Here is a 19,946-nt window from a genome sequence, read left to right as displayed (position 1 = left end):
CTTAGTGTTGCTACATCCGTAAAAAGATGGAGAGCTGGAGAGTGGCCTGCATTTGGCTGTTAACTTTAAGCATTAGGTTTAAAAATTGGAGAGGCCGGGGCCACTGGAGTGCACTCTTGAAGAGAATGGCCCCTCTGTGGTCTATTCGTCCGTCCGTCGTCTGCATCACACAAAGCAATGACACAACATCCTGTGGGCACGTCCTGTCTCGTTTGCCTCCATTTCCTGTTTTCTCTGGGCAGCTCAAAAGTGGTTTGCTGTCCCTTCCTCCTCTCTCGTTCTTTGATTTCTTGGTAAATTTAGCCCATTGAAACACGTTTCAGATGCATACTGCCAGAAGAGAAAAGATTTCTCTTGATCCACTGAAATTGGTCTCTGTTCTGGGTGGCTCTCAGGAAGAGCCTCAGATATGCCTGTATCTCTGCCGGTGCTCTGTGTACTGCCATAAATGTGTTTGAACACAAGAGCAAGGGTGTGTCCTGCCGTACTGACCATAGGAAGTCCCCCTCCTTTAACGGGGCTACAATCTCGTCTCCCTCAGCCACTGACCCAGATTCCCCACTGCCTTAAGCCATAGAGACTTTCAGTTCTCACTCAACACACACACACACACACACACACAAAAAACATAAACACACACTGCTTCACACTTTCAGTCATCCTTTGAGCAACTTGCATACATAACAACAACATTCAAATCCTCTGAGTAGCACATTAAAGTGCCTCCCACTTACAAAACAACCTCAGTGTGCACAGCAGGTTATCAAGGAGCTTACAGTGGTTTCAGTCAATTGTGTGTGATTTGGTCTTTGTTCAGTATTGCACTGTGGTTATTGCATACACACTGTATATGGACTTGATGCCAGACAGCACCACTTCAGCTGATTAGTTATGCAGTAATGGATTTGTAGACCTTTTCCAAACGAAGACAAAGACCTGTTTGTTGCTGTAGGTGATTTTTGCCTTTTAAAATGGTTGTCGTTGCAAGTTCACAACCCAGCTGGTTTATCCAGTCAGAGCACCTTCCACTTGGAACAGACAAGTTTGACCACCTCTGGCAAACAGGCGTTTAGATGAGTTTGCCATGTCAGCAGTAGCCTAGAGCGCTCACAGACTGTCACTTTTTACATTATCATTGTTAGTAGTCGTCATACCAGTGGTAGTGTTAGTTGTATGTAATTCTTCTAAAACTAGGCCTACTTGATTGTTCTCTGCTGCTTGCTGGTGCTCTGTTTTGTCTGCCCATGGCCCAAGGTAGACCGTATCAGTGCAACATTTGCATTGGTCCGAAACCAGGATGGTTTCCTGTAACCCCCCACCCCACCGCCCTTTTTGATTTGTCCGTGTATTTTTCTATTGAGTTAAAAAAAAAAAAAAAAACGATAGTGACTTAAAAAAAAAAACCTGCACATGTAAATACTCTCTAAAAGAAAAAGATGTCCCATGAGGTTTTCATCCTGCCCGTAGTTGTTTACCATTACACTTATGCAATCCATAGGCTAATAGGCTGGTCAATGGTTTTTGTTCGTTATCCCCCCTGTTTGTTTTCTGCTGTGTTGTTTTTCACTAATTTCATAATTCTTTTGACTGTAATTTATTCTGCTAACATTTAATTTATGTGAATTCTGGTTTGGGCATTTTTAGTGCCAAGTGCCTTAATTGCATTACTTGTAATCCATGTGGAATGTTGTGTAGTAGTTACCCTGCTGTTTTGTGGGTTTGGGTTTTATTTTCTAATGCAATTTATGGATTAAACCCACATGCATAAACACAGGAACAAAAGCTTTGCATATGTTATGCACATTATTTTTCTCTAATATTTGTTCTCTGACATCATCTCTAATGACGTGCATCGATAGATTTTGTTTAGAGGCACCGTTATGAGCATTTGGTCAGAGGAATTCTCCACCAGTACAGAGAAGGCTGAGTTTTGTTGTGTTTGCCTTGCAGCCCTCTCTAATACTGTACCATGCCTATTACCTCACTAGAGTCCCAGTGCTGTTAAGTGCTGGAAGTGCTAACACTGCGTTTTTCAGGCCTCTCCACTTCCACTGCCTGAAAACATGTTTAGACTGCTCCTGTGGTTCATGCTGCTCAAGTCTGAATCTAAGGAATTTGTCTAAATGGCAGATTTGAGTGTGTGTGTGCTCTGGAGTGGTGGGGGTACATTTAAGCATAATTATTTAAAGATGTCAGTGAGAGTTTGTCAGCTCCAACTATGGAAAATAATCCCTGGAAAGAGTTTTGTGACCGGAAGCGTCAGCTGCCATGTTTCCTCTCTCCATAAATTATATTTGTGGCCTTGAGCAAATTGCTCTGATGAGAGCAACAGCAAGCAGGTTTGTGGATCTTTAGATTCTATGTGTGCTGAAGTCTACATGTTGGAAGTTGTTATAGAATTACATCATTTATTTTTACTCCTGTAAACAACACTTTCGCAGGGTTTAAGCATAGTCTTTTAGAGGACTTGGGGGTTTTTCTCTCACTGTTTACTGGTTTCTACTCTAGACTGATAGCCCTATGAAGACCTGGACTATATAACGAACTGACTCTCCTGTGTCGTGGATATGTTAATTTCCAGACACTGAAAATAATTGATTGCTTTGCCTTTGAAGAACAGCTGCTTTTGGCCAGTTACTCGTCAGCATGGTGACCTTGTCTTGGCCACGTGGAAATGAACACCGGCCATTTTGTAATCACTGTCATGCTGCCAAGTCACACCCTTACACACACACACACACACACACACACACGCACGCACACACACACACATCTCAGACTGGCAGTTGAATGCTTTTCCCTCCCTACTGGGCAGTTGGGTAATTTCATGTTGTACCTGCTGCTGCCATCAGACTGTCAGACTGTGGATGTGACATGGGGGGGGGGAGTGGCAATGTGGGAATTCACCTGGAAACTCTGGGTTTCATTTGACCTTCACATAGTATTGTGAAATTTAAAGGCATGCCTACTTTACAACCAAAAGCATAGTAGTTAATGGCAGGTAATTTCTCTGAGAGAGTGTGAAGGTCACATACTTCAGACATGTTGTTTACTGGGGAAGAAATATATTAAGGTCACTTTTGAAATGGACACCATGGTATTTGAGTCATGGTTGAGCGTTTTTGTTGTTGTTGTTGTTGTTGTTTTGTTTTGTTTTGTTTTTAAGAATAACAGTTATTTCGCTTTTTGTTTATTAGGCAATACATTTCAGTCTAAAATGAAAAAGGAGTTCATGAGCCACTGGTTCCCCTTCAGAGGCAAAACAGGATTCTGCAGCACGTTGTTAGAAATGATGCATCACTGGAACATTTTTTTAAATTTCAGTGAACACTGGTCACATTGTTGTAGTCATGTTTAAGGCATCAATATTACATGTGGCTTGTAGGGATATACAGCCCAAACCTGTCGTCTGAATTGTTAGTCCTCTGTATTATGTAAGTTAAGTGAAAAAAGATCCTCGGTTCACATATTGGAACTTTATACTGATTTAATCATAGTTTAAGTGTTAAGTTGTGTCACACTGCTGCTTCAGTGGTTCTAAATGTCTGTCAGTATGAACTTGGCCCGTTTTTTCTTGTAAGAACATTTGTCTGTTCTTTGAATCTTCTCACATGTTCCACCCCCTTTCCCCTCACAGAGAAGCAAGGTCCAGAGAGGAAGCGCATTAAAAAGGAGCCTACCAACACCAGGAAGTCAGGCCTGCCATTTGGGATGGGCATGCCAGGGATCCGTGCCGGCTACCCCCTCTCAGAGCGGCAGCAGGTGGCTCTTCTCATGCAAATGACGGCCGAAGAGTCAGTTAACAGTCCAGGTGCGTATTTGTCATGGGTGCCACATCTCTGGGGGCCTGATGGGGTGGTGGCAGGGGCATCGCTTGCTTCAACAACTCCCCGCTGTCCACGCCATGCTCAGCACAGCACATGCTGTTAAAATGCACTACACACCACATAATTAGAATACAAGATAACACTCATCAGTTCCCATTACCTCATTGAAATGGATCTGCATAGTTTTAATCCGTTCTTTTTCAGCCTCCGAGGATGCAGAGGGAACAACATGAATATCTTCCATTCTGATTTCTTAATTGTTCCATTCTGTTTTGTAATGAGATTGTTTTTCTCTCCCCTCTTTCTTTTGTTATATTAACGGATTGCAATAATCCTTTACCCCCTGTCTGTAATGTTCTCTACTTGTAAATTTGTTAAAGAAAAAATTGGTCACAATTGTCTCAAACGTATTAGGGTCATAGTGAAATGGAAATGGTTATCCTGGCTGAAAGTGCATGAATTGAAAAGGGTTTGTTTATATAAACTTCATTCTCATCCAAACCACCAAATCTCAAGAGCTTTGACTTTCCTTTTCATTGCTTTTCTTAAGAATGCAGCTATCTGGTAGATTATCCAGATTTGTGTATTTGTCATCAAGTGATGGCACTTAGATTATTCAGATATTTGTCATCAAATGATGGTGCTTCGTGCTCTGTCCACAAAAAACAAAAATTTTTGAAAACGGGGACAAATCTTCCCCAGAGCATTTCTGTTAGCTTGTTATTTTTATGCACCAGTTCAGTCATTCACTTGCTCAATTGGATGTTTTGTGTGTATCCTCTGCCTGTGAATGGTTTTTATGTTGTCCATGCATGCCTGGCAGAACAGAGTTACTATAGGTGCACTATACCAAGAAATGTTCTCAATTTACAACATGTAGACTAAAGAGTGAGTTTCAAGTAACATCCTGGATAGTGCCCCTCAGTCATTTAAGTATGAATAGTCAAAAATGTGGTTTAACCGAGTGATTAAATATAGTCATTGAGTAGAAAGGATTCCCTTTGCTACAGGTTTCATGTACAAGACTGCCACCCTCAGGTGGAAGATGTTCAAACTCCAGGTTTGCTACATTTGCTCCTGTTCACATGGTTATTATGTGCAGTGCTGTAATACAGTGTTGTATTGACTGTTCGTGTGCAGACACAACACCAAAGCATCAGTCACAGTCTAGTCTGGGTCAGAAGGGAACGCCAAACTCTGCCTCAAAAACCAAAGACAAAGTGAACAAGCGGAACGAGAGGGGCGAGACGCGGCTTCACCGGGCGGCCATTCGTGGAGAGGTTCGCCGCATCAAGGAGCTCATCAGTGAGGGAGCTGACGTGAATGTAAAAGACTTTGCAGGTGAACAGAACTGCAGGACCTTTGTGTCATTCAGCTTCCATTTCCCACCTTGTCATATATATATATATATCCTCAATATCTAAGGGATATATCAGTGACAGTAAAATGAGAGACCAATATTCTCAGAAATCACTCCTATGCATAAAAATTATGGAAGTTTAAGTAATGCTAGCATAAATGTGTTATGCGGTTGTGTTTTTGCTTTATGATCAAAGTTGACCTAAACCCATAGTCTACTCTGATCATTTCGACTGGATTTGTGGTTTGTGAACTCCTCTTTATGAATTTCAGGCTGGACTGCATTGCATGAGGCTTGCAATAGAGGCTATTATGATGTGGCCAAGCAGTTGCTGGCAGCAGGGGCAGAGGTCAATACTAAGGGCCTAGATGATGATACGCCCCTACATGATGCATCAAACAACGGGCACTTCAAAGTAAGATGCACTCTTTAATATTATGTAATTATATGTCTTTTTTTTTTTTTTTTCGAACATGGTGTTTGAAATATGGTGGAAGCTATCTGTTTGTTTGGCTTATTTTGTAGGTGGTGAAGTTGCTGTTGCGATACGGAGGTGATCCTTGTCAAAGCAACAGGAGAGGAGAAACACCATTGAAGGTGGCCAACTCCCCAACCATGCTCAATCTGTTGCTTGGAAAAGGCACTTACACCTCCAGCGAAGAAAGCTCCTCAGGTGTGTTTCACAGTATGCCCCGTCTCCCTGGATTATTAATAGGTTTTATAGGGTTGTTTGTATGTATGTTGTTGCTGCTGCTGTTTGCCACAGTGTTTGATCCCTGATGCTAATTTTGTTTTACCTTTTTGGCAGAATCTTCAGAGGAAGAGGATGCTCCATCTTTTGCCCCGTCAAGCTCTGTTGATGGCAATAACACGGACTCAGAGTTTGAGAAGGGTTTAAAATTGAAAGGGAAGGGTCTGGACCCACCCAAATCCACAACCACACCCGTCAAGGATGAATATGAATTTGACGAGGATGATGAAGAGGAGCGTGTCCCACCGGTGGATGACAAGCACCTGCTTAAAAAAGACTTCCGTAAGGATACTGTCAGCAAGGCCAACAGTTTCATCTCCATACCGAAGATGGAGGTCAAAACCTATTCCAAAAGCAACTCGCTAACACCAAAGAAGACAATGCGTCGGATCCTTTCAGACAGCAACAGCTCAGATGAGGACGAACGGACCTTGTGTTTCACCCCCACACCCTCATCACGGCAAGCAGCACCCCCCACCAATTCCAAGACCCGGGACTCAGCCACACTCAGCACCAAACAGCAAAAAGAAAAGAATAAAGTCAAGAAGAAGAGGAAGAAGGAAACGAAAAACAATTCTACAAAGGAGGTGCGGTTCGGTAAAGTAAACGACAAGTTCTGCACCTCAGATTCAGAAATTGGGGACATGGAGAGTGAGGATGACAAAGGCTCCATGCAGAGCTCAAACTGTGTGAAGGACTCTTCTAATCTGAGCCACAAGGACTCATCTGTTTTCAGCTCATTGTCTGCCTCCTCTTCGTCCTCTTCACATGGCAGTCTTGTCTCACAGAAACACACGCAGTCTCTGGCTGAGCAACATCCAAAGCAGTGGAGAACAGACGGTTGGAAGACTGTGTCCTCTCCAGCATGGTCTGATGTAAGCTCCCTCTCAGACTCAGTTAGAACAAGACTTTCCAGTGAGTCAGACTATTCTTCTGCAGACTCCAGTGTAGAGTCAGTGAAACAGGTGAAAAAGAAAGCACAGGATAACAAAAAGAAAAACAACACGCATGCCAATGCATTAGACAAAAAGAACTCAGACTTTTATAAAAACTCGAACACAGACGGAACGGTCTCCAAAACAGACAAAGATGGAAAGGTGTTGAAAAAACACAAAGTGAAACACAAACACAAAAATAAGGAAAAGGAAAAGGCTCCAAGTCTAGTACTGAATCAAGACATGAATGAGAAATTTGTCAAGAGCTTCTCCTTTGATTTTGATGATTCACGACAAAAATCTCTTATTGTTGAGACAGAATCACTTGCTGAAAAAGTCAAACTCTCAAAACATGACAAAGATCATTTTAAAAAGGATGACCGTGTGTCAAAAGGCAAATCTGAAGATAAAGACTGGTCTGGAAAAGATGTTCAAAGATTGACGAAAGAGGAGAAATCAAAGAAAACAAAGGAGTCCAACAAGGAGAAAGCAAGCAAGGATGAGAGGGATAAACCTTCAAAAACTGAAAAGGAAAGGGGTATCAAGGATAAAGAGAAGCCCAAGGAAGAGAAACTGAAAATTCATAAAGACGAGAAAAGGAAAAAATCAAAGGATAAGTCACTTAAAGCAGACAAGAAGAGTGAACAGAAAGAAGACAAACATTTCAAATCAGAGAAAGAGAAGGGCTGTAAAGACGAAAAAGAAAAGTCAAAGAAGGATAAGGTCATAAAGGAGGAGAATGAATATGAGGAATATGACATCAAAAACCATTTTTTAGTCCCAGAGGATACTAAACTCAGTGCATCAGATGATCCTCATGATCGCTGGCCCTCCGAGCTGTCGTCTGAGAGCTCACTCTTTGGAGATGACAGTTGGGATGCTCCTGTAAAAGAATATAAACCAAATAACGCTGTAAAACTAATTGTCGAGACAGTAAAAGAAGAAAGCAGGGACAGAAAAAAAGAAAACAAAGTAAAAGACAAGAAAGCAGATCACACTGACAAGCGCTCAGAGAAAGAGGCTACGTCCAAGAAGAAAGAAAAGGAATCCACTGATAAGGGAATCGAAAAGAAAAAGGACTGGACAGACAAACAGAAACTTAACTCAAGTCACTCATTAGAGAAAGAGAAAAAACGAAAGGAGACTGCAGATGGTGGCAAAGAGAAGAAAGACAAGGACTCCACAGATTGCATCAGAGACAAGAAAGACTCTTATGAGTTCACAAAGGACAGGAAGGACTCTAAAACAAAACAAGAATCCTCACGAGATGAATATGGGGGTGAGACATATTTCAAAGACAAATCAGAAAACGAAACCACTGGCAAATCAGACCTCAGGGAGAGAAACCACTCTGGTAAAGAAAAGGAGAAGAAAGGGGATGGAATGGACAAGAAAGAAAAAAATAAAGGGGAGAAACATAAAGAGAAGCCTAAAGACAGAGGCATGGACCAGGAGAAAGAAAAGCCTGATAGAAACTCTATTGATAGATCAGTAAAGGAGAAGGATGCTGATAGAGGCTCTAAAGAGAAGAAAGATGGGATTAAAGATAAACACAAAGACCCCCATACTAAAGATAAGGAACGAAAGACGTCCTCAGATCAGAGTAAAGACAAGAAGGAAAAGCTATCCCAGGACAAACATGTTGACAGGGAAAAAGATTTCCTTGATTTTAAGAAGGAGGAAAGAAAATCTGAGAAGTTGAGGGAAAAGACATGGTATAAAATTGAGGACATCTTCACTGATGAGAGTGAGGATGAAGAAGACAACTACAGTGGAGGTGTGGCTAAATTAAGTGATGCTCTTGGACTATCAGACTCTCATAGGAAAGACTCCACACCTGACAGGGATGACATGGACCACTTCCAAACTGAGAAACACAGAAAGTATGCTACAGAGGGGAAACAGCACTCCACAGAGAAACAGAAAGATAAGGAGCATAAGGAGAAGAAAAAAGAGAAGGCTGCATTTGACTCTATGAAAGAGAGAAAGGGCTCTCTGGAAAAACACAATAAAGATAAAAAGGACAAGGATTCAACTGATCCAAAACATAAGGAACGTAAAGACAGAACATCTCTTGACTCAAATCAAGACAAGAAGAATAAACAGAAAATTTTAGACAAGAGGGAGGCATCTGAAGAGAAGAACAAGAGCAAATACAGAGATAAACCAGAACATTTGAGAGATAGGAAACCTTCCAAAGGTAGTGGGGAAAATGAGAAATCTCTGTTGGAGAAACTTGAGGAGGAGGCCATGAATGATTACAAAGATGACTCTAATGATAAAAACAGTGAAATTTCATCAGATAGTTTCACAGACAGGGGACACGAGCCTGTGCTATGCAACTTCTATGACTCATCAAATATCAGCTTGACTGATGTTTCTGAGGAGAGGAGAGATTCATTGTCCATTTCTAATCCTCAAGACAAGTTTAGGGAGAAAGAGAGACACAGACATTCATCCTCATCATCCTCTAAAAAGAGTCACGAAAAAGATAAACTTAAGAAGGACAGAGGTGATAAGAGAGAGAAGTCAGAGGAGACTAGAGAATCCTATGGACGCAGGGAGAGCTTGCCCTTTGAGAAGGAGCCCATGCCCTTAGAAGCTGATCCATATACTTTCCCTTATGGTTCTAAAGCTGATGGAGAGGATGACTTGGACAAGACTTTAGAGTTTGAAAAGGAGATGTCCAAAAAGGACAAGACAAGCAGTGTCCCCACCAGTGAGAAGATCAAAGACAAAAAGAAGAAAGAGAAACATAAGGAAAAGGTGAAAGAGGAAAAGCATAAATACTCTGATAGTTTTGGTTCATTCAGGCACTCTAAGGAGGATCAAAAATCTGGACTGAAAGAAAGTCCTCAAGTCACAAATTTGAAAGATAAGTCTAAGGAAGACAGCCCGAAATTTGATGGGAAAAATAAGGATAGAAATAGAGATGTCCTGGACAAAGACAGAACAGATTATGTCAAGACCAAGGCCAAAGACGATAATGACAAGCTTACCCAGTCTAAGGACACAGCTCGAAAAGACAGCCGTCCACGGGAAAAGCTACTGGTTGATGGTGACCTCAGGCTTACAAGTTTTGGCAAAATGCTTAGCTTGAAAGACCAGGAGATTGAGGAGCGTCATAAGAGACATAAAGAAAGAATGAAACAAATGGAGAAATTGAGACATAGATCAGGAGACCCTAAGCTTAAGGATAAAACAAAGTCTAGTGAAGAAATTAGAAAGAATCGTAACGACCTGTCATCTAAAAAATCAGGCTCTTTAGAATCTACATTGAAAGAGAAGAAGCTTAAAGAGACTGGTGTCCCCACCCAAATGATGTCTCCAGACACAAAGTCACAACCTATGGATAGTCAGACCTCAAAAGACTGGCTGGCAGGCCACCAGATGAAGGAAAACCTCCCTGCTTCACCAAGACCGGATCAGAGCAGGCCGACAGGAGTTCCCACCCCTACCTCTGTGATTTCTTGTCCTAGCTATGAGGAAGTCATGCAAACTCCCCGCACACCATCATGTAGTGCAGAAGACTACCCTGAAATTATGATTGATGGGTTAGACTGCCAGAGCTCATCGGCTATGTCAATGTCCATGAATGCTTGTTCCCCATCCTTCTTTGACAGGTACTCTAACTCTTCCCAGAGTTTTCAGGAGGGAACATGCCTAACACCAGCAAAGAACATGCAGCTCCCTCTTGTGAGTCGTTCCGTTTCCTCAGAGGTCAGAAGGCCCCTTGAAGAAGAGTTCAGAGCTGAAACAGACAAGTTCCTCCGACAGCAAAGTGCATCCACTGGCACAGAGTTTGATTCATCAACCCCACATCATACAGAGGATAAAACAGCGGTGGAAAGACTAGACTGCCTCTCTCCTCCATATTTCTCTCCCCGTATTGATATCCTGTCCCCTAGACCTGACTCCTCTTTGCATGGGACAGATGAGGCCATTCCATCAAGTACTGATGCTGATGGAGATGATCATCCTCAAGAATGTGTCTACAACAATTATGTGATGAAGCCCTCAACTCCTGTCCATAGACCAGACCCTCAAGAGCCCTGTCTGGACATAGCTGCTCCCCCAACACCTGCACCAGCAGCTCTGCCTCCTATGGATATTGATGATCTTTCAGAGCCACAACAGAGCGAACCCAGTATGTTGCCATCTGACCCTGTAAGTGGCAGTGACTACTTGCCTCCTGTTGTAGAAGAAAGGGAAAGGGAGGAGGAGGAAGAGGAGGAGGAGGATGAGGAAGAAGATGACGAAGATGCCCTAGAAGGTGATCATGTTTCAGAAGAAGAGAGTGGGCAGCCCAATGATGATCCATCTTTTGGTCTGGGGATTGAAGAGTCTTCTAAAAAGACTTGGGGCGGATCACCAGACAGAAGACAATCTGAGGTTCTTCCTCTGACACCCACTCAACCCCCAGTCATGGAAAACTCCTGTGATCAAACTATCAACTGGGGTTCGGGTAGTATCATGAAATCTCCTCATGAAAGTTATAGAGAAGTGGAGGCAGCTGTATCTAAGATTAGTAGCCCCTGCCATCACTCAGATAGTGAGCTTCAGCATATTCCCACGGCAATGCCTGCACAGCCGTCTCTGACACCACCTTACTCAGCCTATCCTGGGTCGTACTGCCCATCACAGATTTCAGATTCTGACTACGAGAGTCACAAAGACACAGTTGAAGATATCCCTTCTCCATCAAGACCTGTAACAGAACCTGTGGACTCTGAAACAAACTTCATACCACCTCCTTCAACTCAACTTGAGCATTTCTTCCCAGATTGTAAGAGCCATATGGAGGAAAATCAGATGAATTCAGAACCTGCGTGTATGGCACAGGAGAATAGACAGGACTCCCTCAGCTATGCAGGTGAGAGCAATATGGTTCCAACAGTAAGCCATGAGCCTGTTGTGCCCTGGGCAGACTCATTCTCTTCTCCAGTTGATGAGTTGGATGACTTGGGGCCCTTCTCTCTCCCAGTACTGCCTTTTCAAGAGAAGGAGATGCAGGAACCTGACATAACAGTCCCAGAAGTTGTCGAGCATAAACTTCATCCTACTCAGACAAGTCCAGCAGACCTGGAGTCAAATGCAGAGCCAAGGCTAATGGAAGTTTTGCCTGCCTTGGCCAAAGCTTCATGCTCCCCAGAAGTTCTGCCTCCTCCTGAAACTGCTCAGGATTCTTCTCCACCCTCACAAGAGGACTGTTACAAACCAGAGCATGATCTGCAGCAGGAGCCATGTGACATTCTAGAAAGTCACTCTGTGTCAGAGATCATACAGGAAGACAGCGAGAGGGATGAGAGTAGTGGCAAAATATTCCCTGATACTGAGAATGACCCAGAGTTCAGACAAAGAGACACAACCACTGACGTTCCCCTACCAGTTGCTTCTGCGCCATCTCCAGCGGCTGCAAAACAAGAACATGTTGTGCAGACTCCAGCAGTAGCAGGTCCCTCTTGCAGCCCTAACTCTTCTGCTCCTGTTCAGGCTACTGTCACAATTACAAGTGCATGCCAAGTGTCAGAGGCTCTTGAAACCACTGCTAACGTTTCAGTTGCTGTGACAGTGTCTGAGGTGCCCAAGAAGGTTGAAGAGATCCCCCAGAGGATAACCCGGAACCGGGCTCAGATGCTCGCCAACCAGAGCAAACAGAACACTGCTCTGAGTCCCTCAAGTATCACTTCCTCAGCCTCCTGTTCACCAATTACTACAAGCATAACAGTTAATACCATCTCTCCATCCTCCTCTTCCTCCATTTCTGGAGAGAAAGAGAAGGAGCCCATAAGCACCTCGAGTGCTCCAAGTTCTATTCCAGCCGCTCCTTCACTTGTTACCAAAAACAAAGGTCGACCTGTAGAGGAGGAGGACAGCCAGGCGCAGCATCCACGTAAAAGGAAATTCCCTAAGTCAGGTCAGCAGCAGGTGCAGGTTCAGCTGGTCAACACTGCCATGCAACAGACTCGGGAGATGATCCAGCAGACTCTTGCGGTAATAGTGAATGCCATCAAGTTGGATGACATTGAGCCCTACCACAGTGACCGCTCCAACCCCTATTTTGAGTATCTGCAGATCCGTAAGAAGATAGAGGAGAAGCGAAAGATTTTATGTTACATAACACCGCAAGCCCCTCAGTGCTACGCAGAATATGTGACCTACACAGGCTCCTACCTGCTTGATGGCAAACCTCTTAGCAAACTGCATATTCCTGTGGTGAGTGCCCAATCCACATTACTTTTAATAAAATCTACTCATCATTATAATTGTTAATTGTATCACAGTATCATAGAACAGCTCTCTCTTCGTGTTTCGTTAAGAAAAATAATGGCAAGAGCTAACTGTTTTTTTTGTTTTTTGTTTTTTTTCTTTCCTAGATCGCTCCACCCCCGTCTCTGTCAGAACCTCTGAAGGAACTCTTCAGACAGCAGGAAGCAGTCAGAGGGAAACTAAGATTACAGCATAGCATAGAGCGGGTTAGATCACTTTTTGTATTTTCTCAAAAAGTTTCACACTGCCCTACACACCCTGGCCTCTTACAAATGACTTCTGAAGTCATCCAGTTAAAACGAGGGCTTTGATCGCTTAGCACAAAACCTTTGATGATGAATGATCAAAGCTTGCACACAATAAAGCAATGTATCTGCAATATGCATTTCTCTGTCTAACTAAGCATTTTACTGTGCCTTCACACTCCCTGTTTCATTTCATCTTATTTTCTTCTGATGTTCTGGAATCTTGTAAAATCTTGATGGCTATAAAAGATTCTGTGCCTTCATTCCATTCCGTGAACATTTTCAGAAATTTTCTTAAGGATGTCCAGCCTTTACCCTTTGTGTTATTTCCATTACAGGAGAAGCTCATTGTGTCCTGTGAGCAGGAAGTTCTGCGGGTACATTGCAGAGCAGCAAGAACTATAGCCAATCAGGCTGTTCCATTCAGTGCCTGCACAATGCTTCTGGATTCAGAAGTCTACAATATGCCATCTGAGAGCCAGGTGAGTGAACAAGACCATGTCAATTAAAAAGAATAAAAAATACTGTTGATGTCTGTTGTTGATTTTGTATTTCATCAGTGACTAGATTTCCATATATTAATATACACTACCCATTTTGACCATAGGGGGATGAGAATAAGTCAGTGAGAGATCGGTTCAATGCACGACAGTTTATCTCCTGGATCCAAGATGTGGACGATAAATATGACCGCATGAAGGTGAGGTTTTACAGTAGTCTGTCTTTTATGTGTTACGCTAAAAATTATTCCTCCAGGACATCCACATGCACATTTAAAGTTTCATGCATTAAGCAAAGCTACTGTTGACATATATGTCCATACATATCTAGCTGTTAAACATTGCCTCCCTCTCCTTGCAGACATGTTTATTGATGAGGCAACAACACGAGGCAGCTGCCTTAAATGCTGTGCAGAGGATGGAGTGGCAACTGAAAGTTCAGGAGCTGGATCCTGCTGGACACAAGTCGCTGTGTGTCAATGAGGTTCCCTCCTTCTACGTGCCAATGGTCGACGTCAACGATGACTTTGTATTGTTGCCTGCATGACAAGAGCACACACTCAAACATAGAGAGTGTGGTCCTACATCATCGTCTTTCAAAGAGACAGAAAACAGAAGGTTCGGTAAGGGCTAGCCGGTTTGAAGAGGAGATTCTTTTAGGAGAAAAACTATATTACATAGGTAAAAGTAAAAGAAAAAACTCGCTAATTGTCCCCTTCCGCAAGTAGAGGAAGCATCTTTCTACCGGGGAAAACACAACTTGCACTTTCATCTTTCAAGTTTTTATGCTTTTGTTTGGGATATATGAAGCAACACTGCTTTGCTTTGAAGCTGCCCCACCCTACCCCACCCCTCCTGGTTAATTTGAGTGAAAAGGGAGGGAAGAGAAAAGTTATTTTTCACTTTTGGTCACATTAATATAAATGACAACTAAAGGTCACTTGAAAGAAGCCTTTCTACCCCATTGCAACAGAACCAGGAATAGAAGGAACCATGCTGAACAAGGGGCGCCAAACATAGGCTCAATCAACATGTGAGATTGCAGGCAAAGTTCAGAAATGGCCCCAAGGGGCCTAAAGTAAGCCCCTAAACTCTTTCTGTAAAGAGATAAGAGTCTCATGGACACGAATCTTTCTGGACCACAGCAGAAGAGAACATGGCTACTTGCTGTCAACACTGCACAGTGTTGTCCCAAAAACCAAGGCAGCCGGCCACAGTGCAAGGGGCAGCATGACAAGGGTCAGTGCTACAGTAGATGGGAATATGCCTTTGGCAGCCATGGAGAGTTTGAGATCCACAGCACCTTCTGCAGGAGCAAAGGAGCATCTGATTCTGCATGCAGGATCACTCGGCCTCTTGTGGTTTGTGAAGCCAGGCCTATGGCATCTGTTTGTTGTCAAATGGCTACATAAGGAAAATGAGGACAAACACAGAACACGAATGTTGCGAGTTAAGAGGCAAAGACTTCAGAAATCATGTTTTAGTGGAGAATTTTCTTCTTTTTTTGTCTTTCTTTACTTGGGCATTTCATTGTCTCCCTTTCTGAGGAAGTGACTTGAAACACTACAGAGCCAACATTAGTTTAATGGAGAAAAAACAAAATTGAAAAAAATATTGTATTCCGTAAATGATGTACAGTTTTTATATTCGTTAACCAATGTATTCTCGCTGCCTTCTAGATAATTTATTTTGCCACACATTACTGCACAGTTGTAAATAACTTATGTACTGTAACATCACTCAGTTAAGTGTAAAAAATAAATGAATAAAAAGTTATCTTTGTATGTACAGTTCACTTTTGGGCAGCACTTTCCCCCTCATACGAATGGGCCAAAATGTGTACACATGTCAGTATTTTGAGGACTCCTGTGCACAGGTCCTAAAGGTTCTGTCTAAGGCTGGTCAAGGCAAGTGTCCTGGGTTGTCATCAACAGAATTTCCACAGTTAAAAATGAATCCATCCTTATCAAAACAATACTTAAACAAACTGGCCACAGTCGTAAATTACAAATGTAGCAGAGAGGTTATACAATTATTAAAAGCATAGTAGAGTTATATTCATTGATTTATTATTACACCATTATCTAAAATTATAAAACCAAGAAAATGCCTTTTTGCAGTCAACATTTAATTTTCTTAAGAACTGCACAAATTAAATGTGTGAATATCAGGCAGTAGGCAGAACTTATTTAGTCTGCTTCAAGCTCAATACAGTATTGTTCCATGAGCTATGTCAAAACTCCATTGAAATTTACACTCAGAATAATGATACCATGACTATGAACATCTTTTTCCCTTATTGTTTTTTTTCCACCAATGTAATATCCATAAGCCACAAAGCAACTTACTGTTTTAAATCAGTGTGTTTTCTTTCTAAAATCTGTAGCTGTGTGAAAGAGCTGACCAATTCAAGCTTTCTGGATCTGGCAAGTATGTAACTGGAGTGGATTATTCATGTTAGCTGTTCACATGGTTAAAAAGTGTAGGCCACATTCCTCCTTTTTTTCTTTTTTCTTTTCTTTCTTTTTTTTTTTTAATTCCCTGATTCTTCAGTTAGATTTTTGGAGTAGAACGTTTTCAGTTTTATGTAGCTTTAGATTACAGATATGTCAGTGTTCCTTGATGTTGAGAATGGGTCTTTACTGTAGGGATGGGACTTAAATATAAGACATTGTACAAGCCTCTTGCCTCTCTGTACAAAAAAGTCAGTGGTTTTGTCATTTTTTTATGTAGAGGTAAAAGACTGTTTAAGAAATAACATCCATGTTCATCATCCAGTATGCTTTTATTTCTCTGCTCAATGTGTCATTTTAACACTTGGTATTTGCATATTCAGAATTTCAGTCAATAACACCCTTTCAGTTCTACTTCTGTGGAAAATGTACATAAGAGAGGACATTTTAAACCATTCATCAGACAATATAGCATTGAAATTATCCAAACAAAGGAACATTAACACACTCCATTACACGCTCCATCATGCATGCTCTCCTATCTGTCTGCATGTGTATCAAATTGTGATCCACACACAATATACTTTCTTAGTACCCTGTTTTAGTTTACAGTTAACATTATATGCACAGTCACATAGCTTTGAGTCACACCACAACACAGAGAGGATTGGTGCAAAGGATATGGTTTTAGAAAAAAAATTGTCCTGTGTTTTTATAATAAATAGATATTGCGTTATTTTTTTTTATTCTTTTTTCTGGATCCTGTTTTACATTTTTAGATATTTTACCCTTCCACATTAGCTGCCTGTACTTAGTGTGGGTTGTGTGATATTTGCCCGATCATACTTGCAATTTTTTTTTTTTTGTGAGTGTGTGTAAATGACACACAACTGTCCTATTTGTGTGCATTTAGTTAGAGTGCAGCAGGTGTCATTATTATCAACCAGTTGTTGGGGACATTTTTTAGGGTCTTTTGTTTGAGTTCCCTTTAGTTCAAATAAAAGAGGGGGGAAAGGCATGGTCTAAATTACCAATCAAGTTTTGAAATTTGAATCCCAATGTTATTGTGATTCTCTTTGTGTTCTTCTGATGAAACAGATTTTGTTTTGTTTTGTTTTTGGATCAGTGCACTCAGTTTTAACTGTTGTCTTTAATTTTTTTTCTTCATGTTTTCCCCATCATACATAATCTGTGGCATTTCAGTCGCTTGGAGAATAAACAGAATGTATGCCCTTGCTGTACCCCTGTACCCTCACTATTGTTTACAAAGCAGTGTGTGTTTTGGTTTTGTTTTGATCTGTCCCCAGTAGTGTAAAGCCTATCTTTTTAAATGATACAGTTTTGTTCCCGTTTTTCAGTCAAAGGCTTGAAATTGTGATGCATTTCGATGCACATTTCATATAGCAGTAAACAGCCATATAAAACGGAGGGTTTTCTTTGGGAGAGGACGCAGACATTTGGTAATTGGTCACAAATATTATCCCACTTCTGGTCCTGAGCCCTCACCTTTCACCTTTCACCCCACCTGACCTTACCTCACCTCACCTCACCTCACCTCACCTCCGCCCTCTTGAACGGCCCTCCTCCTTAAAGGCTCACATTTCACATTTTAGTTGCTGCTGTTCATTAAGGTGCTGAGGTCTGTGTACTCATTTTATACTTTAGTCTCAACTCCCTCCCAGTGAAGCACTTACTCATTAGCCTCTGACCCAGGACCTCACCAACCCTCTTACCTCTGTCTGCAACACATTACCTCTACTATTTACACACACTTGTATCCATTTGTGTTTTTTTTCTTTCCTTTTCTTCATTTTAATCTTCATCTAGACTGGATTACAGATATTTAAGTCACAATTTCAAGCCTTTTTCTTTTCTTCAATTTACATTAAATCCAACAGTATCTTTTTTTTTTCTTTTTGAGAATGGAAAATGACTAGTAGAGCATGGAGAACTACTCGTTAAATGGTGACAAATAACCTATTTATTATCTTTCTGACACCTGTGGTATGTTTGAGTTGAAGGTCTCCGCTGTGTAAATTTTCCTCTTGTAATGCGTAAAAGAGACACTGTATATAACTGTAAATAATCTCCCAGGACGTTTTGCACCCTCCTCTTTGTACTAGTCGAAACTTGCGTAGAATGTGGGGTTCTAACAGCAACGAGATGGTGCGCTCGGTGCCGGTGATGTAACAATGTAACTTTTTTATTTGTACAATGTAGTTCAATTGTGTACATATTGTTGGAGCAGCTATGGGAGGGAAGGGTTTGTTGATGCTATTGTCAGTGCTGTCAAAGATCCAGTACTTTCACCTCTAGCTGTGTTGATTTCCTGCAATTCAAAAAGCGAGAAACTCAAAAAAAAAAAAAAAAGAAAAAGAAAAAAAAAACCAGATAAGTAAAAATTCAAAATTGTTATTTTCTACAGTTGCATGTACAGAGAGCGCGAGAACTGCTGTTGTTCCTCAGAGATTATGTTCGTAAATAAATTTTTGAAATATGCCCTTTGGTCTCTGTGTCTCTTCATGTATGGAGTGTGTTTCATTTGCAGTGCAGTCTACTGAGTTCCACTAGATGCCACCAGAGAAAAGTAAAGGTAAAGTGAAAGGAGATGTTCATCTAGCAAGCCAAACATTTCCCTAGACTCTCACTTGTTCTGACAAGTCCCGCTATTACTGACGTCCCTGGTGTCCTAGCACTAATCAAATTGGCTCTTCATGCTTCTCTGTTGTTACTTATGTGGAGCCAGGACCCCCTACTAACTTCACAAATTCCCCTACCCTGGATTCTTCCTTTTATAATACGTCAACGAATTGTTTTGGACTTGTGAACTCCGCCGGTATCACAAGTGCCACTAGACTCAGCCGCAGCGAGGACAATCCAAGTCTGCTATCTCCACCACCCACAGCTACCCGCTGTTCCCCCTGTCGATCTTCTCCTGCCTGCACAATTCCTCTCATCTGGAACAAGAGACCGTTTTATCCTTAAGCCACAATTTGCAAACAACGCACTGTTATCGCCCCTAATTTAATTCCGATCCCCCTGCAGCCTTCTATCACTTCTTATGATCTCACTCCAATCTCTCCTTTTAACCCATATACCTTTAAGAACAGAAACAAACTTGGGATAATTCATGTAAATATTAGACTGATCCTGACATCCTGATTCTGAGTGTGACCTGGCTCAAAAAAAGTGTCAACGACCTATATGTAGCTCTAAAAGACTACAACTTGTATAGTGTGGACAGAGTTGGGGAAAGGAGGAGGGGTGGTAATTTATGTTAAATCTGTTTTTTTCTGTCACAGTTTTACGTGCTGTCACCATATCAAAATCATTTGAATTTCTTGCATTAAAGGTTCATCTAGGGCCTAACCCAGTAATTGTGGTAGGGATTTATACACCCCCATCTGCTGACTTAGGTACCATTGATGCTATAGTGGAGCTACTTTTTCAGGTTTCCGATGCTGAGTTAATTGTTATGGGAGACTTTCATTTGAACTGGCTGAATTACTCATCTGATTATCTCAGGGAGGTTAGTGGTGGTGTCAATTTATTCCAACTGATAGCTGAATCCTCTAAGCCAAATCTGAAGGATTACTCTCGGTCTG

General features: G+C 41.7%; 1 protein-coding gene across 1 annotated transcript in view; it reads left to right on the top strand.

The window, feature by feature from the left end:
- Positions 1–17,008, top strand: part of ankrd11 (ankyrin repeat domain 11) — an 83,974-nt gene extending 66,966 nt beyond the window's left edge. The window contains exons 5-13 of the mRNA XM_030792034.1: positions 3,638–3,811; positions 4,968–5,168; positions 5,460–5,602; positions 5,713–5,860; positions 5,996–13,089; positions 13,251–13,349; positions 13,727–13,870; positions 13,996–14,088; positions 14,250–17,008. Of these exons, the coding sequence (XP_030647894.1) occupies positions 3,638–3,811; positions 4,968–5,168; positions 5,460–5,602; positions 5,713–5,860; positions 5,996–13,089; positions 13,251–13,349; positions 13,727–13,870; positions 13,996–14,088; positions 14,250–14,435 (8,282 nt within the window). The 3' untranslated portion in view covers positions 14,436–17,008. The remainder of the gene's footprint in view (positions 1–3,637; positions 3,812–4,967; positions 5,169–5,459; positions 5,603–5,712; positions 5,861–5,995; positions 13,090–13,250; positions 13,350–13,726; positions 13,871–13,995; positions 14,089–14,249) is intronic.
- The last annotated feature ends 2,938 nt before the right edge of the window (positions 17,009–19,946 follow it).

Source organism: Chanos chanos, chromosome 2 (genome assembly GCF_902362185.1).
Source record: "Chanos chanos chromosome 2, fChaCha1.1, whole genome shotgun sequence".
NCBI classification, from domain to species: domain Eukaryota; kingdom Metazoa; phylum Chordata; class Actinopteri; order Gonorynchiformes; family Chanidae; genus Chanos; species Chanos chanos.
The sequence above is the reverse complement of the archived record's forward strand: the minus strand, read 5'-3'. Positions and strand labels throughout refer to the sequence as shown.